At 36.2% G+C, this 27,656-nt stretch overlaps 3 protein-coding genes across 6 annotated transcripts; 1 reads left to right on the top strand and 2 right to left on the bottom strand.

Annotated features, from left to right (window-relative positions):
• Positions 1 to 659: 659 nt before the first annotated feature.
• Positions 660 to 6,285, top strand: LOC111006337 (C2 domain-containing protein At1g53590). 3 transcript variants are annotated; one of them, XM_022278225.2, is made up of 13 exons: positions 660 to 1,139; positions 1,232 to 1,597; positions 1,804 to 1,878; positions 1,990 to 2,133; positions 2,360 to 2,455; positions 2,553 to 2,684; positions 3,174 to 3,326; positions 3,484 to 3,525; positions 3,679 to 3,727; positions 4,249 to 4,341; positions 4,445 to 4,628; positions 4,745 to 4,868; positions 5,011 to 6,285. In XM_022278225.2, exons 2-13 carry the CDS (start codon positions 1,481 to 1,483, stop codon positions 6,031 to 6,033), a joined length of 2,232 nt encoding a protein of 743 aa, XP_022133917.1. In that variant the 5' UTR covers positions 660 to 1,139; positions 1,232 to 1,480; the 3' UTR covers positions 6,034 to 6,285. The 3 variants fall into 3 exon arrangements, with proteins under 3 accessions (XP_022133917.1, XP_022133910.1, XP_087975708.1); XM_022278218.2 differs by having other exon boundaries at positions 660 to 1,597; XM_088119582.1 differs by lacking the exons at positions 660 to 1,139; positions 1,232 to 1,597; positions 1,804 to 1,878 and having other exon boundaries at positions 1,993 to 2,133; positions 2,245 to 2,455.
• LOC111006351 (Pentatricopeptide repeat (PPR) superfamily protein) lies at positions 6,162 to 8,113 on the bottom strand. The gene has a single exon (XM_022278238.2). The coding sequence runs from the start codon at positions 7,977 to 7,979 to the stop codon at positions 6,669 to 6,671; it is 1,311 nt and encodes a 436-aa protein (XP_022133930.1). The 5' UTR covers positions 7,980 to 8,113; the 3' UTR covers positions 6,162 to 6,668.
• A 772-nt stretch (positions 8,114 to 8,885) lies between these two features.
• On the bottom strand, positions 8,886 to 26,273 carry GSL04 (glucan synthase-like 4). 2 transcript variants are annotated; one of them, XM_088119580.1, is made up of 41 exons: positions 25,927 to 26,273; positions 25,298 to 25,398; positions 24,672 to 24,793; positions 24,512 to 24,599; positions 24,316 to 24,423; positions 24,033 to 24,152; positions 23,719 to 23,811; positions 23,533 to 23,624; positions 23,111 to 23,237; positions 22,716 to 22,853; positions 22,568 to 22,644; positions 22,337 to 22,493; positions 21,816 to 21,941; positions 21,609 to 21,726; positions 20,671 to 20,999; positions 19,500 to 19,552; positions 19,352 to 19,412; positions 18,889 to 18,970; positions 18,139 to 18,188; positions 17,836 to 17,922; positions 17,645 to 17,773; positions 17,462 to 17,556; positions 16,698 to 16,782; positions 16,387 to 16,547; positions 16,152 to 16,275; positions 15,969 to 16,063; positions 15,736 to 15,886; positions 15,442 to 15,593; positions 14,467 to 14,573; positions 14,202 to 14,324; positions 14,054 to 14,122; positions 13,737 to 13,905; positions 13,543 to 13,648; positions 12,484 to 12,603; positions 12,297 to 12,412; positions 11,740 to 11,823; positions 11,282 to 11,394; positions 10,981 to 11,210; positions 10,037 to 10,885; positions 9,453 to 9,638; positions 8,886 to 9,367 (listed from the first exon to the last, which is right to left on the bottom strand). In XM_088119580.1, exons 1-41 carry the CDS (start codon positions 26,162 to 26,164, stop codon positions 9,137 to 9,139), a joined length of 5,862 nt encoding a protein of 1,953 aa, XP_087975706.1. In that variant the 5' UTR covers positions 26,165 to 26,273; the 3' UTR covers positions 8,886 to 9,136. The 2 variants fall into 2 exon arrangements, with proteins under 2 accessions (XP_087975706.1, XP_087975707.1); XM_088119581.1 differs by lacking the exons at positions 23,719 to 23,811; positions 24,033 to 24,152; positions 24,316 to 24,423; ... (2 more) ...; positions 25,298 to 25,398; positions 25,927 to 26,273 and having other exon boundaries at positions 23,111 to 23,218; positions 23,533 to 23,617.
• Between the last annotated feature and the right edge of the window lie 1,383 nt (positions 26,274 to 27,656).

Raw genomic sequence — 27,656 nt, 5'->3', positions numbered from 1 at the left:
TTCACATATTGTTAAACTAAAAAAGATATAGTCAAATCAAACATAATTCAAGTGATTAAGACACATATCTCTGACTAAAAGATCATGAGTTTGAACCCCACATCTCCATATCATCAATACTATTACCCAATATTGACATGCAAGCGACTAACTTCTTGTCTCACTCATGCTACCCAACACCTACCTTCACAAGTTTTAAATTGTCAAAGAAAGCAAGAAAATATGACACGCATAGACTATGCTTCCTAGCCATCATTAAAATATACTTATGACATTTTAAAACTATAGTCTAAATTCTACTAATGCTATAACATAACATAAGAAATATCATCCAAGAAACTAGTAAACAATTTAAAAACCCCTCTTTTTTATTTGATATAGGTTCGCCATCACAGCCTGTGAAAGAGACAAGATCCAAATAACACTATCCTATTTTTGTAATAAATCTGTAAGTCCAAACTTCTTTCTAATGAACTGTTTGAATTTGAACTGCAATAATTTTCTATTCGAAGAATTGAGTCGGCAGCCGTCCCTTTCGTGATACAGCGTTTCGTCCCCACGACACCTCATTGAGTCTTATCAGTCCCTTAAACCCCCATTTTAGGGAGTCAAAGTTTTCAATTTGATTAATTGTCTTGGATTATTTTAGACATTAACGTGAGTTTCAGATTAATTCCTTCTCACCCAACAGAGATATTTGGATATTATATGTGATACGTCTTCAATTATCTTTTATTGAATTGCCGAGTGGATGTTCTTCATTTAAGTGCTTGTTCCAGACCCAGAAAAACGGAGCCACTGTGGGAATTTCTTGATCCCTTTGTGGGTTTTTATTTTTGAATTAGAATTTGCTTGTTTCGACATGAAATGACTACTGGGTCTGCCGATCAGAGAGACCCATTTGGGAAAAAGATGATCGAGGTCAGCCATGGCAGCAACAAGAACTCCTTTGTCTTCTCTTCCGATTTCGACACGTATCCGACACGTGCTTGGAGTTCCTCTTAGTAACTTACTTTTAAGTTTCAACTGCTCAAATTCCTTCTCTCACATCGACGGTTTCTTCACTCCTACGCCACCGTTTCATTGTCCTGGAGAATGTTGATTAGAGCATTTCGGAATCTGTACCTTCTCTTGATGGGGTTCGATTTTTTCTTCTTGAAGAAGTTGCTATGCTGAGATTTGGTTCTTATTGATGATTTTAGGGAAGTATTGATTTGGGTTTTCCTTTTAGGTCTATGATCGGATTAGAGATTCGATTATTTTGATTTTAATCTGGTGGGTCGGACGTTGGAAGTTGTTTCATTAATGGGGTTTGGAGTAAGAATCTTATGAATCTGGTGGAGCCCATTTGGAAAAAAGGAAATAGCAGATATAGTAACCTGATTCTTTAGAAAGTCGTGTGTTGGTACAGGAAGTGTATAGGAAGGCCATCTTTCCTTTTGATTCTCTAAAGTGGGAGTTGAATTGAAGATTGATTCTAATGGAGGTTTCAATAATGCTTCATGTGGGATTCGTCCTTTTTCTTCTCTGGCTACTTTCCGCCTTCGATTGCTCTCATCTTGCTGCGTATTTCATCTCTCTCATCTATCTCTACCTGGTAATTCTTCCACGTCTGTTCACTGTTTGATTTTCATAATCCTTAATCTGTAACTTTGAATTGATTTTGAGAAGTTATGAATCGTCAGATAATCGTTTTAATTAATCGCGGTTTCTCCATTTGAGATATTTAGGGAATCTGGATAGTTCTCATCGTCATTAACAGAATGTGCTTCTTCTTTGAACTTCTACTCTTCTTTTTGAAAGGTGCATGAGCGGTATGTTCTAAAACTAAGGAGGAAATTTCAATTTGAGGAGAGAAAGCAAGCTAATCAGAGAAGGGTATTATAATTTCTTTTCCTTTCTGATCATGAATTCTTGAATACTAAGAAATTGAGAGGGTAACGCCATTTTTTCCCCTTATTTTTGGTTTGAATCAAATGTGAATTTCAGGTACTTACAGATTCTGAAACAGTTAGATGGTTAAACCATGCTGTTGAAAAGATATGGCCTATATGCATGGAGCACATTGCTTCTCAGAAGATTCTCCTCCCCATCATACCTTGGTTCTTGGAGAAGTACAAACCATGGACTGCTGTATGTTCCCAATCTGATATTTTATATACCCATTTCTTTGATCGATACAATGAATTGAATTCAAGCAATATACTGTCTTTACGATATCATACTTCCCATCGTTGTGTTCAGCGAACTCGAGAGTTGCAGGGATATTGACAGGACATGATTTCTTCTCGACTCTTGTTGTTTGGTGATCATAATGTTATATCCGAACAGATTTTTGATGACCAGTGTATAATTGCAGAAGAAGGCTGTGGTTCAACATCTATATTTGGGAAGAAACCCACCTATGTTTACTGAAATGAGGGTTCTTCATCAGCCTAGTGAGGATGATCACTTGGTACGCTTTGTTTATTGTGCCCGTTTGACTTCGACCCTTATATATAGACACCATCTTTTGCATTCGATTTTAATTGCATTGAAGGAAATAATTTCAGGTTCTGGAGTTAGGAATGAACTTTCTTACAGCTGATGATATGAGTGCAATACTTGGAGTGAAGCTAAGGAAAAGACTAGGATTTGGAATGTGGGCAAAGTTGCATCTAACAGGCATGCATGTGGAAGGGAAGGTACAGGAATTTTTTCGTCGCTGTAACCAAGTAGTTTGGGATAATTATTAGTGTGTGTAGCCATAAGTTGAAAAGTAGAAGTAATTCCTAATTCTGCTTGTGGGATCTTTGATATTGAGAGAAATTCTGATTCTACTGTCTTAGAAGTAATTAGATTTCCATTTAACTCTGTACAGTTCAATCATTAGTTGCACTCTGTTCCACGAACTTTCTATTTGGTTTTCGAATATTATTCTATTATCGGATGGGAAATGCATCGAACTGACCTCTAATTAGAGCAAGAAGAATTTTGGTAATGTCTGAAGACTTTTCTTATATCCTTTTCAGTTTCCTCGTCTTTAGTCGTGTTCTTTCCCGATACAGATCAACACAAATGAATGTACTGACTAGACATTGTATCTTTTGTGTCATTGGTGGGGGTTGGGGGAGTGCTTGAACAAGCTTTGTATTTTCTTTTGATTTCCATAACTGTTCATTTTACCTCTCAAGGTCCTGGTTGGTGTTAAGTTCCTCCGAGATTGGCCATATCTCGGCCGCGTCCGGTTATGTTTTGCTGAGCCTCCATATTTTCAGATGACTGTCAAGCCTATCTTTACACATGGTCTTGATGTTACAGAACTTCCAGGAATTGCTGGATGGCTGGTATTGTACATCTCTTATTTAAACTCTTTTACCTTTATTATCTCCCCTTTCTTTTCCCCCAGTTTTATTTCGTGCTGGAAAAACTGTGCTTGATTGCTTACCTTCTCGTTCTCAGGCTAAGTACCATCTTAATTCTTTTCCGGTTTCTTTTTTTCAGGATAAGCTTTTGTCCATAGCCTTTGAGCAGACACTTGTTGAGGTTAAGTTCAAGAATTTGATACCTGATCATGTCTTCATTCTTAGTTTTGTATTAAACTTCTTTCAAGACGCGAACCGTGTTCAGATTTCATGTCATTACTGATTTTTTCTTTAGCAACATTTACCAAGTTCTGAATCATCTTAATCTTTGCAGCCCAATATGCTGGTTGTGGACATGGAGAAGTTCATTTCACCACAGCCAGGTACTTAATTCTAAACACCATACAACTTACAACTCTGGTCAATGAAAAGTTGTAGCGAATTGAAAGAATTCCATCATTGCACATGCTTCACAATAATTCTCCTTCCCCGGAAGGGTTTAAACGGGCTTGGCTGCGAATTTGACAGTTTATATAGTAATCTTGCAGTTACTAGAAACAATTAATATTTACAATATATGGTAGTTTGATATATTAAACGCTAATCTTCAGTGAACTATCGTAGTTATGGCAGAAAATGTGCGAATATAGTTTCACATATTATAGTGAAGATGTCTAGAAGTGCCAAGGTTTGCTGGTTTTTGAAAATTCCTGTATGCAAAACGAGGCGCTGTATTGAATTTTATGAAGATTTTTTGATATACAAAAGCAAAACGGTTGGCATGTTATTCCATTGCCTGCTTTATTTTGAGTTCCTGAATATGAAACAACCTTATCATGTAGCATGTTATTTATTGGGCTTCCAGAATTTCGTCAAGTGACTACTTATATTTCCGTGTTTCCAGAAAATTGGTTCTCCGTAAACGTGAAGGAACCCATTGGCTTTGTCGTAGTCGAAGTTGTTGAAGGATCAGACATGAAACCATCTGATCTAAATGGTTCTTCCGAGATTTTTCCAATTATTGTTGATCATAATTCTCATGATTATGTTACATGACTTGACTTGTGAATTTGGCTTACAAATTCAACCTTTTCTTTCAGGTCTGGCTGATCCGTATGTAAAAGGTCAACTGGGTCCTTACAGATTCAGAACCAAGATTCAAAAGAAAACACTGTCTCCACAATGGCGCGAGGAATTCAAGATCCCCATTGTTACATGGGAATCAGAGAATGTGCTCAATATTGAAGTCCGCGACAAGGACACGTTTATTGACGACATTCTCGGGTTTGTTGCTAAGTTTTGATCGGCATCACACGCTCTTAGTTTGACATAGTTCTTATGTCTTCAGTTTCATCTATCTCCCTCTCTGTGTGTGATCTATTCTACTATTCTATTTGCAGAAACTGTTCCCTCAGCATCTCAGACATGAGGGATGGCAATCGACATGATATATGGTTGCCTCTCGAAAACATTAAAACAGGGCGATTGCACCTTGTAATCACTGTTTTTGAAGACAAAAAGAAGGTTCTGTTCTTCCCCTTCCCTTCCATGTTTCCTTTTTTTCTTTTTTTGTTTTTGTTTTGCCCTGTTGGTGTTCTATAAAATGATTTCCTAGGAAACACTTCAACTGAGAAAGGTTGTTTTTTGATATGTTACATTGCTTAAGGTGGAGGAGTATCCTTCTCCCAAAGAAGCCTTGAATGTGGATGAGCCAAGGAAGGATTCCACTGGAACTGGAAGTGAGTTTAAGGATGATAAGGATTCGTCCTCAACTGTATCAGTGAAGTCTCAAAAAGCGACTGATGATTATGAAGCCATCGACGTTGAAGGGCAAAAGGAGACAGGAATATGGGTCCACCGTCCAGGAACCGAAGTTTCAAAAACTTGGGAGCCTCGGAAGGGGAGGAGTCGTCGACTTGATACTGAAATCCACGGGGAGCCTAACGAATCCATATGCAGTGGCAATACCTCAGGACATGGATCCTTAAATAATGATTCGAGCAGCACTGATGACAATCCTGAGGAAAAACATCGAAAGTTATCAGTTCGTAAGGGACTAAGAAAGCTGAGTTCAGTTTTCCACCGGAGTCCTCGGGACGAGGATCGATCAGGAAGCTTAGAGGAGCCTGTTAAATCCCCCCAATATGCCAATGTTAGGGCTGCAAATGCCAAGGAGGGAGGTGTGAGGGTTATTCTTGTAGATAGCATTTCCGGGACTACTTCTGAGAAGGTACTGAAGGAAGGGAAAGTGAACAACGATGGTAGCGATTCAGAAAGTCCGGGAAAGGGTGGTAATGTGAAAGACATGGCGAAAAGTCTTTTCAGACAGGCCGAGAAATCTGCACGCAGTATTAAATATGCTTTTTCCCGCAAAGGGTCGAGGAAATTCCAAAGTGATTCATTAGGAATAAATGAGAGAGATGCTTCAGTGGAATCAGAATCTTCTGAAGAACCTGATACACCAGTTGCTAGCAGCCCAACTACAATTGTGGGAGTTCCAGTTGTCTCTGAAGCCACAGCCCGAGCTTCTCGCAGCAATTCCTTTAAAGAAAATGTGAAGCAAGAAAATGTGCTGCCCACTGCTTCAAGTGACAATGGTAACTCAGCAGATAAGATTACCACTGCACGCTTGGAGAGGATTGAAGATGACGAAGATGATAAACCTGCAATCAACAATGACACCAAATGATCGAAGCTTAAAAAACCTGTACTTGTTGAATCAAATTTGGAAGATGGAAGAAAGTTGCAATTTCTTTGGTTTGAAAGATGGTTGTGTGTAGGTAAAACGGATATGAAAAACGTGTAGAAGTTTGAGAATTTGTGAACTGAATTCCTGTATAGATAGGGGGTTTCGTTTGTAAACATTCAAAGTTTATATAAACTAAGAAGTTACTTGTGAAGATTTCTACAATAAATAAAATAATAAATTTTCCTAGTTAAACCGTCGAAATTTGTCTGCTATCAGAAAATAACTCAAATCTGTCTTGAAATTGAGTCATTGGGCTGCTCCCCTCTTCCTTCCTCCTTATTCTGGTCACTGAACTGTCACTTTTCACACCTCACAGCGAAGTGAGAATCTCTTCCTGAAGCGCAGGCCTCCAACCTTGCAAAGCAAGTCTTTTGGGAAAGAATTATTAATAATCTTCAATTCTGTAGCCCGCAGCAGAAGAGAACTGCTTTTTTCTATCCAGTTTTAGCTTAAGCTAAGTTGGGAAGTGTTAATCAGCCATTTCAGTTCATTAGTTATCAAACGAGTCTCAGGCGGATACCAGTCGGAACTGCACCGTGGCTGCTACAGATATGGCCAGAGGAAGTTGAGGAACGTCATTGCATCACACCATCTTCCATTGTAAGCAACAAAATATCTTCAAATGCTTTGCCAGTGATACCGATGTAATCTTCATTTCCTGATAACATACAACGTAAAATCAGTTTCCACATCCCCATTTTTGGGGCGAAACCTTGCATAACCATCTGCCTTAGAACCCAATCCACATCCTCAGTTAGATTCTTCTTACACAACCCAGATATCAACTTCTTGTAAGAAACAAAACTTGGGTCCATTCCATCCAAAATCATCCGACGCATACAATCCCTTGCCTCCACAAACTTACTCGTATCTAGCAGGCCATACAAAACCTCTTGATAAGTCCCCGCATTTGGGTAGCAACCTTTAAGCTTCATCCTCTCCAAAAGTTCTATTGCCTCTTCAATCCTCTTGTGCTTTCTAAGACCCGAGATCAATATGTTAAACGTTATGGTATCTGGGCAAACACCCTCGTTTTCCATTTTGGAGAAAAGCTGAGCTGCTCTCTCCAGTTCCCCATTCTCGCACAATCCATGTATGAGAGTTGAAAATGTCCTCACATTCGGCCTACACCTCTGTTGGGGAAATTCGTCGAGCACCTTGAGTGCAGCATCCACATTCCCACTCTCGCACAACCCTTTAACGAGTATATTAAGACAACAAGCATCAATCTCAATCCCCAACTTGGGAGCACCCATATAAACCTCATGGACAACGTCAAACAGCTTGGCCGAAACGAGCAAATTGAGCACATAATTGAAGGTTTTGACGCTGGGCCAGCAGTTATAATTGGGCATATCGAAAAGGGTTTCGATCGCCTTGCTGATTCGGCCAGCAACATTGCCATAAATCTTGATAACGTGGAAGAAGAAAGCATCGGACAAGCGGCAATTCTTCTGGGCTTTGATTCTCAGCATCAGGTTGTCTATGGCATCAAACAAGCGCCCCTCGGCAAGTTTGGACACAATGAGAATGTAGATTGCTTCGTTGGGTTTATAGTCCTTGCGATTGGACCAGCGGTGGAGGAATTCAAGCACAGAGGGGGGATCAGTGATGCGTTGGATGATTGTAATGACTTCATTGGGAGACAACCAGTCTCTGAGGCTGAGTCTATCTGGGGAAGGAGAAGTGGAGAAAGAAGAAGAAGAAGAAGAAGAATGAAGACGAAGAGGAATCGAACGAGTTGGAGAGAAAATGGAGCTTAGCAGAGAAATGCGAGGGCGCCGTGGGATCATTGGAGAACACAGAAGGAGGAGACGCACACAACTGCTCACAATTGCTTCCAACCAAAAGCAAGTTGTTTGCTGAATATAATAAAAAGGAACCATTTCTTTACTTTCGGACTCACGACTTCATCATGGAAGGTAACGTCAATTATCGTTAAATTAGGCTCGTTTTCACGAATTATGTTTAAGTTTGTTTGTATAAGTTTGTATTGAATTTCTTACGTGGTTTATTTGTATTGGTATATTTCTTTTGCATTTAGTAAATAAGCTGGCTTATTAAAATTCTTGAACCACATATAATAATTTGTTTGAGTTAGAGTGTGTCAGGGAGTAATGATAAGATGAGTTATTTTGAAAAAAAAAATAATAAATATAATTGATTTTTCAAAATCACATAAGTGATATTTTAAAAATCAATCATTTTCAACTCTCCTAAAATCAGTTTTTTAATTTGTCAAACATGGGAAGATAAGTGATTTTGACAATAATAAAAGTGATTTTGGAAACACACACCCTTAATCCTGATGAAAATTTTTTTTTGGGATATTAAGTTCAAATCTGATGGTGATCAATCATAGTAATCATCATTTTTTTTGGAAAGAGATCGTAACCGCTATATTAAATATATTACCAACAAAGAGGTTGTGAATAAAAAAAACTTTTAAAGAACCTTTATTTGTTTTGTTTCGAGCTCTAATGACCATTTGATTACATACGTTACCCTAATATGTCTACTCGAGTGAGTATAGTATTCATTTAATTCTTTTCTAGTATTTATTAAAAAAAACCAAATTTATGTTTTACCTTTTCCTTTCAATAATGTGCTTTTTCTACTATTAAGAAAAAACGTCATTGAAATTAAAAGTAGGGTGTTTTGAATGTCAAAAATTTATGTTTGCCTATATTGGTACTCCATGGTATCAATTGACTACATCACCAAAGAGTATTGAAGAGGATTGAGCAAATATTTGACATCTCATCCATGAGATGATGGAGCACAACAAAGAATTGTTTGAAGCCACTTTAAAGAACATTATTATGGAATTTTATGAAACATGAATCTATGCTTTATGGTACAATTTAATATACTGATCCTCTATTCAAATCATTGACATCTAAACTTTGTATTCCTATATCCCATCTTGACTCACTACCAACTACATAAATTTCTAAAGTGTTAAAATTTCTGTGTGGGAGGATTTATCACCATTATGACTATACAATATGTACTTAAACACAATCAGTCACTCAAATGATCATCACTTGTGCTTCTGTTTGCCAGCAATAATTGGTTGGATATGCAAGTGCCTGTTGAACGCCTCGTTGAAGAGGAAACGAGTCTGGAAGTCTGATATATTTGGAAGCCATGCCAGAGTAGCCACAGGTGCAAAGAGAACGACGCCCATACCGTAGTCGTATGATTTGGCAAGAACCCTGGTGAAGTCCCACAGCCAAGTGTGCTCTATTTTTGGCCTCACAGTTTGTGCAAACTAAAACAACAAGAGTAACGGTCAAAACTCAGAAGAAACCAGAGAGAGAATGGAAGGGAAGGGGAAAAGGAACGTTCAACCTTACCAAAATCAATCCCCATCCAGTTGGTAGGAAGGCCAGAGAGCAGATGACCATGTCCTTCAGAGATAATTCACAGACGACGGATAGAGAAATAATTACGGATAGAACGCCGAGGAAGAGAAATGCTTTGAATAGTCTGAATAAAAAATGATAGTTGGCACTGAACTGCTGCCTCCCCAGGTTTACTGCCTGTATTTGCAGCATTTATATCATGTCAATGTCATTGACCCAAACAGACAACTTTTTTCTTGAATAGATGCTAAAAAAAGAACTATTTTTTACTAATGCTATATCCCATAGGCCATAGGATCCACACAATCCTTGTCCAGATTTTTGCATCGATCATAAAGCTGCATTAGAGGGCAAATCACTTAAAGCTATAGGTTTTGAAATGCTGAAAAAAAGATATTAACTATTCCTGAAAGGTCACAAGATGAAAGCATCTGTTGTACTTTTCCGTTTCTATGATACAGTAATGGGTCATGAACGCTCCTACCATTTTTCTGAAAATATTTAACTTCAGATGCTGAAGGAAAGGATGGAGGCTGCAAAGATAATTTAAAATTTAAGAAAGTTGGAGAACTTACCTTGACCAGTAAGAAAATTGCAGCAATCACAGCCCAAGAAAGCACATAAACCAGTAAATTTCTGCTATGCTGGGAAATGTCAAGGTGATAAACGAGCCCGTACTGATACATGAAGAACCTTAATGAGAGAAATACTTCAATCAACCTGGAAACAAGTCCTGAATGACGAAGGTGGGCTTGTTCTTCATCCCACCAAGACTGCCAACTTTTGTCCTGCTGAACTCCTATACCACCTTGCTGCTTAATCCACTTATTCCATTCTTTCCAGTCATCTACTATCTTGCCCCAACTGAATCCAGAGGGATTGAATAAAAATGGTGCAAATAACCAAGTGATTGACATGAACCAAATGGAGTAAGTGATCAGCATATATGCCATGCTGCTCTGGTAAGATCTTCTGAACAAATCGTAGACAGTCAACAGAAGCAGTAGCTCGAATCCTTTAACGAAGTGGCTTCTTGAATACAATCTGTAGTTTTCAGTGAAACTGGCATAAAAGACCACTACCTTACGCCCAGTAGGTCTGTACTTTGCACCCCCATGAAGTATTGTGCGGCCAAAGTAATGAGTTTTTGTTCCAAGTGAAAAAGTAAAGAAAACAACCGCCAACTGCAACTGCATGAGGACAAAATCTTTGAGCGCTGTAAGAAATCCTCTTTCAAGTCCAATTTCCATGACCATAGGTAAGCCTGTAAGGAGCCCAAGCTGTATAAATGACTGTGAAGCAAGAGCTGTTTCCAGAGATCGGACGTTCTGCATTCTAGCTTCAAGGAGAAGAGCTTTTTCCAACCCACTAAGAACAAGATATAGTTGTCCGTAGAGGAAAACATAAATTCCAAGTACTGATATCTGTGCGCAGTGAATTGGCAGACAGTTTACGAAACTAATCAGTGACATGACATGGTACTAATACAGTAAATATGCAATAAAGAGAGTTACATTACCAAGCTACTGAAATAATATCCAATTGTAGTGTAATAACAAGATAGCATCCTGAAGAAATCAAATCGTTGCCCAAGGCGATAAATGTCTCGGCTTAGAGTTTGTTCACTATTTCCATTTGCTATCTTAGCTTCAAACTTGGAGATCTGATTCAGCCCTACGTCACGGCCTTTTCCTATTTGCATGTACTCATGGTATGTAATATATCCCCGACGTAATGTAGAGTTAAATCCTATCCATAAGAAGTGTTCACATATCAGCAATGTTCAACAGTATGGACAGAATCGAGCCACTTATTCTTACCAGCATAAACATCTTCGCTCAAGTTAATGGTTTTTGATGCTTTGCTGATGCCACCTCTCGTAATGTGAAACACCCTGTCAAATACATCTGGGTGTCCGTAGTGAAATCGTACCCTGAAGAAAACATTCAAAAATAGTTTTGAAAAAATCAGGAAATAATAGGAAAAGGCTGGACTAGTCATTCAATAGTGTCGAAGAACTTCATTCAAGGAAAAAAAAAATAGTGTCAAAGAACTTGACTGGAAAAGAGGTAATAAAAGCAAGAGCCATGCACTGTTAGCACATGAAAAGACAAAAACATGACTATTGCTTTCCGATTCGCTGTTTTGCATTTATTGTTAATCACCAATCTGAATGATTAGTGCCAGGAGAGAGGAGGGAGGGGCCACTACATGAAGCTCAACCCCCGTTTATTGCCCTATCTTGGCTAATAAGAACACAGGACCAACATGCATTTACCTGAGAGGATTGGCAAGAATTCTCTGACCAATTGTGACAAAGCTCGTCTCTTGATATGACATGAACCATGCTAAGGAAGAAACGCTGCAATTCAGGATAAACAGAAACACAGCTTATTTAACGATGTATAATTATCACAACCATGGTATGCATTTCCTTCATGGAAAAGATCTTCCATCTTTAGAAGATAAAACAAATTATGTACAGAATAATATCTATCTGGTTATCACTCATTACTATAATCATTAAGTATCAGATAAATGGAAAGTAACAAAAGCAAATCTGTATACTGTTTCAAATACTCACACTCACATCAAAATGAATTCAAATACGAATTACAATAAGTCAACTATTTGAAAAATTTGTTGAGAATTATTGGCTTTTATATGCATGCTGGTGTCATCAATGGTTGAGACCAGCACTGAAATTATTAACATTTAAAGTAAGTTCTATTTTTAGCAATCCCCTCATATATTTCAAATTTTATTGATCACACCAGTTTTTACTTTCTGACGAGTGTTGCTGTGTCATGATTTGATCAATGCAGTTAATCTGACCTTCCAGTGAATATGTGCTCCCTTAAACCCAGTATTGCAGGAGGCTTCCGTACTTTGGGTTGAAAAAATTCTTGAAGAAGATTTCTCATCTTCAGCGCCTCTTCCAAATAGTTATCCTGGTGAAGCGCGCACACACCATAAGAACAAGCATGGGAACTATCAGACGCGTTAATCGAGGGAAACCTACCTGGTTCATATCAACTGTTTGAAGAGCTTCACCACGTGTGAAAATTATGGCATGATTTTGATTTTCAGGCTTCCCTTCTCCAATGTGTGGCGGACCAGGAAGTTTTATGCTGTATATTTCCTATAAAAGGGAATTTACCGTGGCAAGATTTATAACATAATGACTGGACGAACTACAAGGAAGTGAAATAAAATTCAATTGCACATATCCTGCGGCTTACAACTTAAGTAGGTAACAAAGCTACCAACTAATTTTCTAGAAGACATATCATAGTAGTGTCCTTTAATGAATTTGTGAATCTATATGCCATAAGGCAGACCGAAAACCATGGTTTCGATCATTTAGGAACAAGGATGTATGATCCTTACTCGTAATGAATGATTATAATTTATATGATAAAAATTAGTTCAATTATAGTTTAATTAATGATGATACAAATTGTTACAAGCTTGCAATCACATAAGATTTATCAGCCTTCCTCTTTTTATCTAAGCCTTCCAAGCATGAAGTCCTCTTATCAGAAAAGAGAGCAGAACCTTGTATGATGTATCTAAGCATTGCAACTATGTTTCCTGTAACTCTTTCAAATTGTATCGTAATTTTGGATTGTTTACAATGTTAGGATGCAACAATATCAGAAAGATAAAAAGAATGTAAGATATTATTTTGCAAGAATCAAGTACTCATTTAAATTAGGATTGTGTACATTAGCCTGTTGACACAAAAATAAGTAATGATATCTTTGAACAAGACTACATAAAGTACATTTAACCTTAAAGCTTCATTATCCAGTACACGTGCTTAAGTTCTTATAACAGTGAAAAGTGCCTTTCGAAACCTATATTAATCTTTTTTTTTTTTTGGAACAAGGAACAATATATTAATCATGTTTTTAGGATCATTTAAACTCAACAGAGTCATTATGCATCATGCTAGCTGGGTTCAAATGTCTTTTTATCATCTCCAACTTAAAAGAGGGATGAACAAATATTTTCATATGAAATGATTCATGGATTATTCAATGATATGTTAATTTTACAATATTTGGATGATACTCACCTGATCAAAACCATTTACAGCTTTAATCAACTTAGATGAATAAACTTTCGGATTGTCTGGCATCATTTCTTTCTCCTCAACATAAGCAACGCGAAGAGATGGATACCTTCAAGGAAGATTTAGGCAGGATGAGAGTCATGGTTCCTAGTCCTTCAAAGTTTGCAATAGCTTTTTTTTTCCGAGAAGAAAGTTACCTTATCATCAAGTCAATAATATCTTTTGCACGGGGATCACCGGCAGCTTTTTGTGCTCCAAAAGATTGACAGGACAACACATACGTGAATTTCATATCGGTTAAAGCATCTATTTGAGCAGACAATGCACGATTTCCTCTCCCAATAGTATCATAACCTTCAAGAATATCTGAATGCAGTAATAAAGTCGCACAGTAAGACTTTGAAACAAGTGGAAGTATGAGACATCAGAAATCACTATATTTTCTATTCAAAAGCTAGTCCTACTCCTAAGAAAATAACTGTTGACACTATAACTAAAATTCAATGTTCCTGACCTTCATCTTCTGCGATGTCAAGAAAAGCTTGAAGTTTTAATGCCTCCCTATAGTACATCATTCCTCTTACTGTAACCACAGAAAATATAGTGATAAAAGTTTGACCGGCAAGTTTATCATTCATATCCAATGGTAAATATCTTCTTACCTGTTCTACTCAGTGTTTGTCCCCGAAAAGAGGCCCAATTTCTAAGTTCTTCCTCTTTCCCATCATCTTTAAGTTTTTCCATATCTTCATAACCAAGTCGCTCCAAAAAGTTTTTACACTCGTCTGAAAAGGAAAAAATTTAAAGAAGCTTTATATATCGTTTCATCACAAGAATCACATGGCATAAAGGCCAAAATCACATGGCATGGCCAAAATCACATGCCAAAAAAGGAAAAAAAAAAAAAAAAGCATATGCCATGGTAACCTGGAAATATCTTTTGCATGTAAAATATGATGGAGACTTCCTGGTGGCTTGAGTGAAGCTCTTCCAATGAAAAATTTATATCCTCCGTGAAGTATGGAGTTAAAATGCTGTACCAAAGTTCATTTTCTGAGAAACAAATAAGATATCAACTCTCTTATATAAGAGATTGCTTTTGATCAATTGCACACGTCTTAAAGAACAATCCATCAATAACGAAAAGGTAAAGTGTGAAGTTCCCAACTATGTACCGGAAAATGCTTTACTATGCAAGTATCTCAGCGTCCTCTAGTTCAGGTTTTGGAACTGTTTTTCAATTGACAAAGTTATCTCATCATCCTCGCCCTCCCTCCCCACAATAAACCAATCAACATACTTTCAATGTTACAAGAAATATTAGAAGGTGTGTGAAAATTAAAAGACAGTACAGAAATAATTCCCATAAAACTAGGGTGATCAGAGTGAGATTCTTTCTTCAAACTATCTAACCTAGAACGAACGTCAATGTCAATTACAATTTATAAGAGAGGAAAAATTACTTTCTACTGATAAACTTCAATATTTCCCTGAGCATTATTTCGCTCATGCCTTGGCAGCAAGAATTCCTACTGCCAATACATGTGGCCCAACAGCCATTTCAACATTCATGTATTGATTTTCTAAAATAAACTAATAGGAAACTTGATATTAAATATTTTTTATTAAAAAATTTGGTATAGAAAGTTCAACTTCAAATGCATGCACAATTTACTTTATAAAAATTTGTAGGCCTGTAACATGATTAAATATTTGAAATATACCCATTCTTTTAAAAAACCATTTTAATATAAGATAAAATGAATAACGACATATCATGTGCAAGTTAAAAAACTAATAGCAACTAATACATTGATGCAGTAAATAGAATATCCTTTTTTCTCTAAACAAACAATATTACTTGGGTTTCATGGACTAACATATAAATAGGAGAGAACTAACCTGAATGACATCATATTGCTTACTTTAGGGGCTTTGGGTACATTCATAAACATTGACGTTGCAAAGAATGAAATGCGCTTTCGAGCGTCCAAGTTTACAGGGATGTCCAATGCACTGTCTTTGACAGTGAGCAACAATTGAAAACGCTTGATCTGCAACAAGACAACTTCATATCAAAATAGCATTTACATGGAAGTTGACCCATGAAACTTTATAAAAAAAAAATCATTCATGTTGCTGATCAATTTATAGCATGATTTTTAGGACTGACCAAGGAAAGTTTATAAACTTCACCTGTTCTATGAGAGAGTCATCATCTTCTGGCAATGGGAAATGAATAGATTCCTTGCTAGGCGAGGATTCAAATAGTTGTGGTTCTATATGTCTAGAAAAATCAATGAAGTCGTGCTCTATTTGCTCAGAAGCATAGACCAGATCTAGTACTCTGCGTTCACCAAATATGGAAGATTGGACGACAGTAGAACATTTGGTAGAATCTGAAGAGAAATTTTGATGAGGAAACAAACCTGCAGCCATCGGTCATCATTTCACTGGTTACAAGCTCAAATATATCTTGGAGAACTCTTATAACTCTTTCCCGAGTCATCTTATTCCCTTGAATCTAGAAAACAGTTAACTGCATCAGTGGGGGTTTTTTATTCAAAAAGTTCTACAAGAACATCGTAATTTTGTTTTCATGGTAGAATTACCAGAAGTTCTAGTAACTCGATACATTTATCATGTAGAGCTGGAAGCTCACTCATCTTGAAGTCTTCAAGAAGACTAGATCTTTTGATGCTTTCTTCAATTTCATTTATCAGAGCAGATATGACCCTAGAATATTAATAAGATAAACACCAGAAGTCACACCAATGAAAGAGCTATAAATGAATGATTTCTTCTCTTTTTTGAAAACAAAGGTAAAAAGAAAGCTTTCTTCTCCACCTCTTCTCCAGATCTCCCACGATAAGGATTTCAAGGATGTACTTCAAAGACTCGTAGCATTCTTTTACAGCTGAATACATGTACTCATCTTTTTTAATCTTTTTAATCAGATTGGCATCCTTCCCAACAAATTCTTTTGCAATGCTCAAAGCTGTTACAAACTACATGAACAGTATAACATGCTTAGTCTTGAAAAACAACATATAAACATGAAATAAAAATTGAACATCGATCAATTACCTTGTTTTTATGCTTAGTCTTGAAAAACAACATATAAACATGGAAATAAAAATTGAACATCAATCAATTACCTTGTTTGCTAGGAGAAAAACGGGCCAGCGAACTATACCAGAAAACAATTCTGACGACACTGGCATTGTCATCAAATCCAACTCCCTGAAGATAAAAATTTCAGTGATACTAAAAAGCTATAGAAATTATCCAAGCTTCTTTTGAACTGATGCATCAAAAACTTTTTACTTTGCTTTTTATCACAAATAATCCAAGCTATAGAAATTTATGTTTGTAAGCTCCTTTGTTAGGTTTGACCTGTGTTTTAATATACTTCTTTTCCAGAAAACAGTTCTACTGATTTAACCTGTGTTCCTTTGAAATTAAATTTATGTTTGGATGCTCCTTGTTTCCTCTTCTACTTTTTTTCCTCTTAATGAAAATGGTTTTCCTATGAGGGGATGGTTACATTTATTGGAGTTAATGTGTTTGATTCACGTGTTCCTCAGTAGAAATATCCATGGTTACGCTATACATCAAAATCCGTATGTTGGTTTTTGCACCAAAACTAGATTTTTACTTCTATGTTGTGGAAAGAAATGCATTTTTCATCCTAATCTGGTCCATCACATGCGGAGGGTTTCATAGTACATTGATTGCATATTTTAGATCACCATTGTGTTCAGTCATCTGTATTGAACTTCTGCAAGTTTTTCTATTGATTTTTGGCCCATTCTGAAAACCTTGCACTATGTTTGAAGTGGACATGGACGATTTAATTCAGTGACCATATCACTAGCACTTTAGCCAATTACCAAAAAATTAATAAATTAAGTAGGATCACCTGTTGCTTACTAAGTCTTCATGTCGAAAACTCTTGATGATTTGGTTCCATACAACAACAAACTTGGAAAGACCATGATGTTTGTTTTCAGAAGCCTGAGACAAACAATTGAAAGGTAAAATTTGGGGGAAAAAATAGTCATAGAACATTGATCTTAGCAAGGTGAATATCAAGGCTGCAGACCTGAAACCTATTGAAGAAGAAACCTTTTCTTTTCTTTTGATCACTTCTCAACAAAGGTGGGCAAAGGCAAGCATTGAATGCATAAGGCAAGGTATGGAATCTACTTCTCAGCATTCCTAATGTTCGAATCTGCAAATCACTGTATGAGACCACCATAATTTTCCTTCATAATGGATCAAGAAATATCTTACCTCACCAAGATGATGCAAAATCCCATATAGACCACCAAAGATCGTACAGAACACAGAATACCATATTTGAGAATCCATAAAATATACCTGAGCAGAGTATGAAAGAGTAAAAATATTAGTTACTAAACATACAACTATCCATACAGTAAATCATTCTCCCTCCCTCTCTCCCTCCTCCCTCTCCCTCCTCCCTCCATTAAATACTTATTATGTCCAAGTACTCTGTTACGTAAAAATAGAAACAACTACAACGCTCGTAAATTTGCGTAAGAGACAACAGCAGATATTTTAAGCAAAACTCACAACTATTATAGGAGCCCATATAGCCACAATCGCACCCGCATTACTCCTAACTGCAAGACAATAATTTAGCAGATAAGTGAAACAACGAACACATTACCTGAAGGGGAAAATAATTGTGATTGATAACAGTCATTTCAATATTGGTACCAGTCTAGGAATGAAACCCCCATGAGCATCACCAAAAGATCAGTTTATTGTTGCAAATTAAAAAATAATAATAATAAAACAGAGTTAACTATGTTCTAGAAGAAATTAACATTTGTATAACATACCTTTTTTTTTCTTTTTGATATCCATGAGTTTGTGGACTAGCTTACGATTACTCTCATTGGACAACTACATGACTCTATTATATTTGGATGCAAAGAAAACTTGTAGGATATTAAATCTAAGATAGGTGGCCACCACTAACACCAATGATCACTAGGCCAACCCATGGTGATTATAACCTCCTTGATAAAAGCATAAATATTTGGTTTGTTACATCAATAAAAGTTTTACTAAAATTTTTTAAATATCCATTCTCAAGAAACAATTCTTGAATTTACTTGAAGTTGAAACTAATATCAAACACTAATGAAATAATTAACCTAGAATCAAATACAAAATACCAGAGATAGTCCATTATTGAAAAGGCCCGTTTAAGAGGTCCAAAATCTACCTCAAAATGGAACACGTTTCCCAATGGATATCAAGAAAATAATAGCAGTTCAATTTGAACTCTAACACCTAAAAAAAAATCGTGAATACCTTTTGGGAAAAGCTCATGCCAGTCATATTTCTTCACACCAATTTTCATTATTCTCTTTGTTGGCTCTACGAGTGGTTTAATCTGCATATGCACAGTGCATAAAATAAAAACCATATTCTGATCCTTTAGTAAAGTTCATGGCAAGTAAGATTGTTCTTTACTTCAAGCATGCAACAGTTATGATATAGATTCGAACTTAAAACAAAATTACAGTTAATACATTAAAAACTAATAAAAGTATTATTTACATGATGCACTAGATATCTTCACCTGTATGGGAATATATGTTATATTCTAGTTTACTCCATCAAACTTACATCAAAATCTCACATTATTCTCACTCATTACATGAGTTCACTCCAGACGCTGCTTAAATGTAGAGAGAGACTTCAGGGAGTAAGAATTAGTTATTCTATGTTTAGTTACCAAATGCAAAGAAAAGCGCAGCATGGTACTACTTACCTCAAAATAGTAACTGAAGGAAAATTTGCTTAATAGTACAAGTACCCAAAATAGTGTATACCTACATAATAAGAGAAATAAACCTTAGGACAAATGTAACTAGGAAAAATACAGCAATTAAAATGAAAGTAAAAGATTTAGAATATACTTCAGCATCGATACTTGGCTTTCCTGCATTCCACGCCCAACATATAATTGAGGCTGAAAAGTGAAAACGAACGTTGGATGGAACAACAAAACCCACAAAACTTTTGTATTAAATGAACACAGGAAATGAACCATAACATGAATATTGCAAGAAACCATGACAGAAGATGTCATTGGAACAAAATATTTCTATAAATCATTGATAACATGTCTGGTTCCATAGAGGAGAAGACCAGTTACAGGTTTCCAGTTTTTAAGATGCTTTACGAGAGGGGAAATAATATTTTTAAATTGGGGGGAAAGAGATCAATTAAGGATGTCAGGTTGAGATTGTCAATGGGACGTACATGGAACATCACCACTTAGATTTTTACTCTTTGAACTGCTCACATTTTTCAACTTACCAAAAATTTCTTCCATTTTGGATAAACTAGTATAAGATTAAAGGGATCCCCAAACTGAAAGGAAACAATATTATGCCAAAATGCACAAAAAAAAAGAAGGTGAAAGTTTCTTTAACAATCTGAGGAGTAACGGATGTTGGGAGCCCTTCCCACAATGGTATGATATTGTCAATATCCGCTTTGGGCATAACTCTCACGGCTTTGATTTTAGTTTCACCCAAAAAGCCTCATACCAATGGAGACGTTATCTCTCACATATGTTTCCCCAGTCAATGTGGGACTTTGTTGCACTTCTTACAAACCTAACAAAGGAATAGACGCCCTCCAAAACTAAAATTCAGAAGCACATTTACACCATGCAGCACAAAATCCGATATTTTAGTAATACCAGTAGGAATTTTATTTAAAAGGATTAAATATTAATGTTTTGAAGCCCATAAGGAAACCATCAAATGCTATCTCCTCTCCAACTCTAAACTTCATCCGAGTAATCTTGATGAATGGTGACCATGTGAGAAATCTTGATATATCATTCCTAGTTTAGTGGGTATGAAGCCAGAGGGTAAACAATTTCCAACTTGCACACCAAATTATTTGGTATTTTCTTACTTTTATAATTGTGTTGTGTATATATAAAAGAGATTGTCAGGATCAGGCTTTAAATCCAAACAACGTGAAGCGCACAATAAGGAGAATATATTACCATAAACAGGATCTTTAATAGCAAGAAACTTTGTAAGTGGTTTATTTCAACCATTTAGAACTTACCTCTGTCCAATAGGACAAAACAGTGCATATACGGCCATTTGAAGTCTCAATATACCTGCCAACTGCCGGAACAAGAAATAAAACCAGATCAACTGCATTGCTGACTAGGTAAATTGCAACAGCAACCATGTAGGAAGAGAAACACCATTCTCCAACCCAACTCCCTTTCTTCGTTGTGTAACATGTATATTTACTCCTATAATATGAATAGCAAACTGGAAGAACAATGGTCCATATTACTGCTACACCAAGCTTCATCAGATATTTCCTTTTCTGAGACAACCCCATAGTCCGCCTGGCCTTCCACGTAAATGTAATCTCAAGAATTGCTGCAAGCCAGATCTCATTTAGATTTATTACCAGACAAATGGATTCACTTTATTTCTACGTGAAAATTTACAGCAACAATTAAGAGATTTCTTTTTCACGTAACTCTTATTAATATTTTTCCATAACAGATACAGAAAAATTTGTGGTAAAAAAAAAAGATATACAGAAAGAGACAGAGCGAAATTTACATTAATAAAGTGTTGAGGGGATTCGAGTCACAAGAGACCGTTAAATATTTTTTAAAACATTATTGAAAACTGAAAAGTGGCCATGGAGTACACATCTAGACCAAGATATTTAACACCACCACAATCAAGACTGCCTAGTTTCTTCGTAAGTCAAAAGGTCTTCTTTCTTAAGAAGTTCCTCGTGACTCCAAAACAGATTCCCCTCTATTTAAAATTTTTAAATTTGCCCTCTTTTCATTATGAAATAGTGATTGGAAAAAGGAAGTCGCATGATTAACAATCTCATTCTCAGTTAAACTTCCACCTTCAGAAACTAATTCATTTGTCCACTTCTTTATTTTCCTTGCCACTGGATACTGTATAGAGAACATAGTGACTTTGAATCAAAATCAGAAGCAACAGATGAGAAATGACAAATACCTTGCAGCAATTTAAGTACTGAAGATGTAACAAAAACGCTAGAGACATCCTCAAATATGACTGCATCAAATAATTGAAGTGGAGTTTCCAATTCATTGAATGCCATAATTATCATTGCCTGCGATGCAAAAGGTGAGCATGAACAGAGAAGAACCACAGTAAAAGACAGAAAATTAGCCAATTACTCACACAAGGTTTTCAACCCACCTGCAGGGACAGAATATAGAAGCTCCACATTCTTCTGAAACTCCTAAAGATCTGTAAAAATGAACGAACCTCTACAAAATTGCTTTTTCCTAACCACTTCCGCTCACCAACTTCACCCTTTGAAGCCTGCAAAAGAAACATGTAGACATGAATGGAGGTAGTGTTCTAACAAACAGTACTCGCCTGGTAAACCCTTCCACTCCAGTCCGAGTAATCCATATCTCATATATGCTAAATATCTAGTTAGGCATCTTCCAAGTTAAAAGCTCAATGTAGGGAAAGTCTACTAACAAAAGTATGAGCAACTATTTCAGATGTTAAACCTCAAATTTCCAGACAGAAATCCGGAAAAGGTTGATGGCAAAGCCAGAATAATACCATCCTTTAATATGAAACAGATGATTCTAAAGCAACTTTGATCCTCTTATTAAAGGTTATGCTAGCAATTGAATCCAGGAAATGCTGAAAATATATAAATGCACTGCGGCCTATAAGTAATTGCAGAAAATTATTTAGCTTACCACTGGTTCAGCATCTTCATTTCCTTCCGTCTTTCTTTCTTCCACTTTTTTATGATAGAAAAAGGGAAACTTCGGATTTTTTTTATTTAAATCTTTTACACAAAAGAAATCGTGGTCCAAACGCAGGGGCCAGCCTAATTCAAAGCAATCAGGTGACCTGAAGAAATACAAGAGTAAAAATTAAAGGCAACAAAAGTAGTAAACAGAAACATAATTGAATTTATTACTGACCAGAAATATTCATTCAAATCATCGTAGTTTCTCCATGTAGAGTAGTTGGCTGACCCATTTTTGCTTTTCTCAGCTTCCTTCAAATTTTAACGGTATTAGTTTGCTAGGAAACATAATCACTCAAACGTAGAGTGCAATGAAGAAGTACCTCTTTTATGACCGTGTAAATAGGGGTAACTACATTTTTAAGGAAAGACTCTGTTCCTCCACCATATGCTGGCATGACCTTCTCCCATGTCGTCAAGCTTACGGCACCGGTCAACATGCCGTGCAACTCATATGCCATCTGAAGGAATACAGGGTAGAAAATTGTAAGAGACTTATTTGATTGCTAGCATGACAGTTCTCGCAAACTACTAGGAAGTAGAAAGTAAACTTCTGATGGAATAAACATCACTAGGTTAACCCATATAACAAAACTGATACATGCACAAGTAGTCACCAGAGTACTCTAAATATAATTAGTTGGATAGAATGTAACTCAAAAACAAGTAAAATGATACCTTAAACTCCAAACAGGAGAGGATCAGTTATTTAACTTACATGGTGAAAAATATAACAGAGACATTCCGGCATGAATCTCAAGTTTGCAGCCTCGCCCCATATAAGCAGGTAAAGCCCAATGTACAGAAGTTTGTACTGCTGACCTTCCTGTTTCACATAAGGCAACCTTCATGGACAAGTAAGATTCTTTTTAGCGTATAAAAAATCCAAGCACTCTAACCAACAAATCAATAGTAAAATAAAAGTGGTTTACATAAATAAAAGTGATTTACAAAAAGAAGCAATTAACACTGCGTCAATAAAAAAGGAGGATAAACACTGAGTAAAAGGATACACTTGATGACATGTCAATATCCATTAATGTAAATTAGTAAAAATCGTACTTTCAAGCTCGTAAATTCAAGAACCGGAGGCACAGCTTCTCAGGTGAGAGAAAGAAGCATACCAGATCTATTTATTACCTTATATTGCTTTTCCTCCCCAAAAATTTGCACCAATGTGTATAGTTCTTGAAGAACTTTCTCATTAATTCATCCAATGGGTTATCTCCTAACTTTATGAAGAAAAGTAACAAGCAGAGTGATCAAAAGATAAACTAAATTGAACAAAGTACTTCCTAATATTTTTTAAACTAAAGTGAAAAGTACCTTTGAGCTAGATGTCTGCTTATTTGTAAGTCGAGCTTGCATGTTAGCAAGGAGTAGAAGCAAATGCTCCCTCTGGTTGGCCACATTATCTCTCTGATGGAAAAACCAGCATCAATATATTATCAAGAAATTTATGAATAGTTGAAAGTAGAAACAGAGACTGTGAGACAACTAGAATTACCAGTTTTGCTTCTCATGTTTGCCAAAAGTTAAGTTAAAAGAATGTAGTTGTATATATCACTCGGCAACATATTTAAGAAAACCGCCCACAGAGAGAGAGAGAGAGAGAGAGAGATGGATTAGGAGTTGATGACCTGAAAGCCAAAGCTCCACTGAAGAAAATCAAACAAATCTGTAAAGGGCCCATTTTTTTGAAAATCTTGGGCTGAAGGTAAACCACGAACATTGGAAATTGCCGCAACTGCAGCTTTAATCTGTGTAATAATATATTCGTTAGTTATCATAAACTTTATTGCATATCAAGGATGTAGCAGCACCACGTCATGCAATTTCAAGATCTTGTCTCATTAACTGGGCTGAACGATCGATCTTTAGATGGAAACAATAATAAATAAACTTATTCATGCAAAAACACACCTCGGGTAGCTGCATAATGGGTTGCTGAATGCTCCTATGGTCAAGTGGTAGAATGTTGTAGGGTACATAGAATGTCTTCAAATGGGCATCGTCTCTTTCAGAAAGTGCCTGCAGTGTGAGAAACACAATGAAATTGGAACGAATAAAAAAGGACTTTTTAATCACTCAAATTACGTGCGAGGAAACGATGTATCACCTGAGGAGCAGCTGCAGTTGTGAGGGTCTTCAAGACTTCATACAATACAGAGGCGGTTCTGCGTGCATTTATCAACTTCTCTCTATGACTGGTTCACATAAAATTAGCGGTGTTAACTTGACCTTGTAGGCGTATATTCCTGAGATACAAACTTCTTTACCTGTTATCAAAATCAAACGCCCCACCATGTTTTATTATGAAATCCTTGTATGTATGATAAACTCGCCTAAGTTCGCGAGCATCACTTTTTTCCTTCCTTTTCTGAATTGTAACTTCTTCGTCCTACAAAGTGCAAATGTTAAAACAAGATAAGTAAGTTCAGATTTAGGGATATTTGAATCGAAACTCAAATGGACTTCTGTTTACCACACCTGATTGTATGTTTCTGTTATGAAAAAAAATTGACAGATAAATAACCATATAAAATACATCTACTGAAACATGTAATGCAAGATAAACATAAGAAGAAATGGACTTCTCTTCCCTACAAGTTTTAGCCAGTTTCTGTCATGAGAAAACTCAACAAATAATGTCCAGTATAGGTAGTCCTGCGGTCAATGGCTCTGTTCCTCTCTGGCTCTTTGCTTACAATTCATAACAACGTCAATATATCTCAACAGAATGTAACTTCTATCGAAGACAGCGAAATTATTTCAGCTTCGGTCATCTTGTGCTAAATTGGCAATAGCTAAATACAATATGTTAAGAGTGCAACCAAAGTAGCACGGAAACTGCAACCTACAGAGCTTAAATGTCTGTACATGTGACTTTGGTGTCATTAACTACCTGCTCAAGTCGTTGTAGAAGAGCGGTTTTAAGTTGCCGAACTCCCCGCCCATTTGAATTTCGATCGAGGTTATGAGCTATCACAAATGCATGAAAGCGACCTAATGAAAAAAAGAAACCCTTTGTCAAAGAGATGTGCTGAACTACGAACAATAGTGTAAGTCAAACGTGAAGAGTGCTCGTGGAACAATAATTTAAAGTAATGAAAGAAGATACTACACAATTCACGGTGCCTGAGTTAAAATCCACTTCAACTTCTTGATTGAAACTCATCACTCCGTGTAATGTAACATATAATTCACTAAACGCCCTTAATTCGAGTATTAAAAAAAATGTCAGAATATTCCTTCATTCTGAATCTTTCGTAACAACGAATCCCTGGAACCTGGCGCAAAATTCAACCAAGAATCTCGAAAAGGAAAAACTAATTCGGAAACGAAAAAGGGCGGGGAATATTCCTCCATGTTCTTATTGGAAAAATGAATGATCGGCATTTTCCAGGACATAACTTTTTGTACAAGACAAGAATTCCTGAATCCTGATAGCTAGTAATTAGACCGAATATTTTCTTTCAGTGGAAAACCCACTCACCGCCAATACAAAAGAAAAGAGAAAACGCAACGACTTACAAAGATAAGCAATCCGAGGCTCCTCTCTCTCAATCGAATTCGCCACTCGAAGAAACCTCTGAATCTCAGAAGCCAGGGAGACGGGCAATCTCTCACTCTCGAATGGCTCAGGATTATAATCCATCCCACGAGTGTTGCTTCCACTTCCGCTTCCGCTTGCAATTGACCTAGTGATGGAGGTGGCATGCGCTGGTTCAGCTTCAATAATGGGCTCGGAGACCACGATCTCTCCAGCCATGGTTGCGAAGCGAGATGGGTCAGGAATGGAAGAGTGCTGCAAGACGCGGAAACAGAGTATATATGTTGCACAATCTTCTTCTTGTTGTTCTTCCCCATTTTGCTTAATGAGGTGAACATTGGAAGTCTTGGTTTGCTTTTTGGAAATGGCGCTTTACTGGGTGTCTGTGACGAACAAACAAAAAAAAAAAAGAAAGAAAGAAAAGAAAAAGTTGGGTCTGAAACTTTTTCGCTTTTGCTTTTGGAGAGAGTTTTCTGTGGGATTCAACTTTGATTTCTTCTCTCTTTTTCTCTGCGTCGTCTCTGAGCTCGGGACTGTAGAGTACAGGTTCTTCAGCGCGTTTGGAAAGCGGTTATGCGCGGGCTTTTTACTGCTATTAAACAATTTAGTGGGACGAGCATATTGCAAATTAGTCCCTCAACTTCAACGAACTTTCAATCCCAAACTTTCTATTGGTATTTTTGGGTAACGTTACTGTTGTTTTTTCCTTTTTTTTTTAGTTTTTTAGTAAATAAAAATATAGTTTTTTTAGTACCATAGGTAAGGATGGGAAATCGAACTCGTAGCATCTTGGTTGGAAATTATGTGGCTTTAACATAGAAAGTAAATAAATAAAAATATAGTTTATTTGGTAACTATTTCATTTGCCTTTGATAATATAATTGCATCAAATAAATATGTTTATAAAAATACCATTACTTTTTTTTTAATGTCATCAAAAGTAGTTTTTGATTTATATATAATTTTTGTAATTCTCTCCCAAATACATTATCATCGTGAAAATTTTTAATTATTGTGGATTAATCTCTAACCTTTCACTTATTTGGTTAAAAAATCTTTTACTTATAATTTCACTTTAATTATTAATTATTTTATAAATAATACTCATTCGAGAAATAAAATACATATTACTTTTTTTTAATATTGAATATTCATCTTTTACCTTATGCCTATTAATTAAAAAAATTGCAAAACTATCCATGAAATTATAACAATCTTTTATTTCAATAATTTGATTATAATAGTCATTATGGTTTAAGGTTGGAATTGTGTGTATATTTTGCAATATCTAAAATTTTAATTGCAACAATTTTTTAAGTTTGTATGAAATTTAGATCTCTATAGCATTGTCGTACCGTACTAAAGAAATGTGTAGTTTTTGCAATTTCGGTTTTGTTTTCCCCTCTCGAGTTCCCAAACTTTTGGTGGTTGGGCTAAAATTCCCTGTTTTTACCTTTCGCAGTGCCCAAAAATCAATCAATTTCACCGTCCAAAAAGATTTTTTTTTTTTTTTTTTATGCACAACACAAATAAAAGACAGTTTATTAACTCCCACCTCCCGTGAAGAAAAAACAAAATTTACCATTGTTAACCTCAAGATATATATTTCAGATTACATTTAAATATCCACCCCAAATAGTAATAATAACAGTAAAGCTTTTTTGGTTCCTTTAAAACAGAGTATTTACGACTTTTCTTGGAGTGGAATATT

The sequence above is a fragment of the Momordica charantia genome, assembly GCF_013281855.1.
Source record: "Momordica charantia cultivar OHB3-1 chromosome 11 unlocalized genomic scaffold, Mcharantia_2.0 BLBB01000011.1, whole genome shotgun sequence".
In the NCBI taxonomy this organism is placed as follows: domain Eukaryota; kingdom Viridiplantae; phylum Streptophyta; class Magnoliopsida; order Cucurbitales; family Cucurbitaceae; genus Momordica; species Momordica charantia.
The sequence above is the reverse complement of the archived record's forward strand: the minus strand, read 5'-3'. Positions and strand labels throughout refer to the sequence as shown.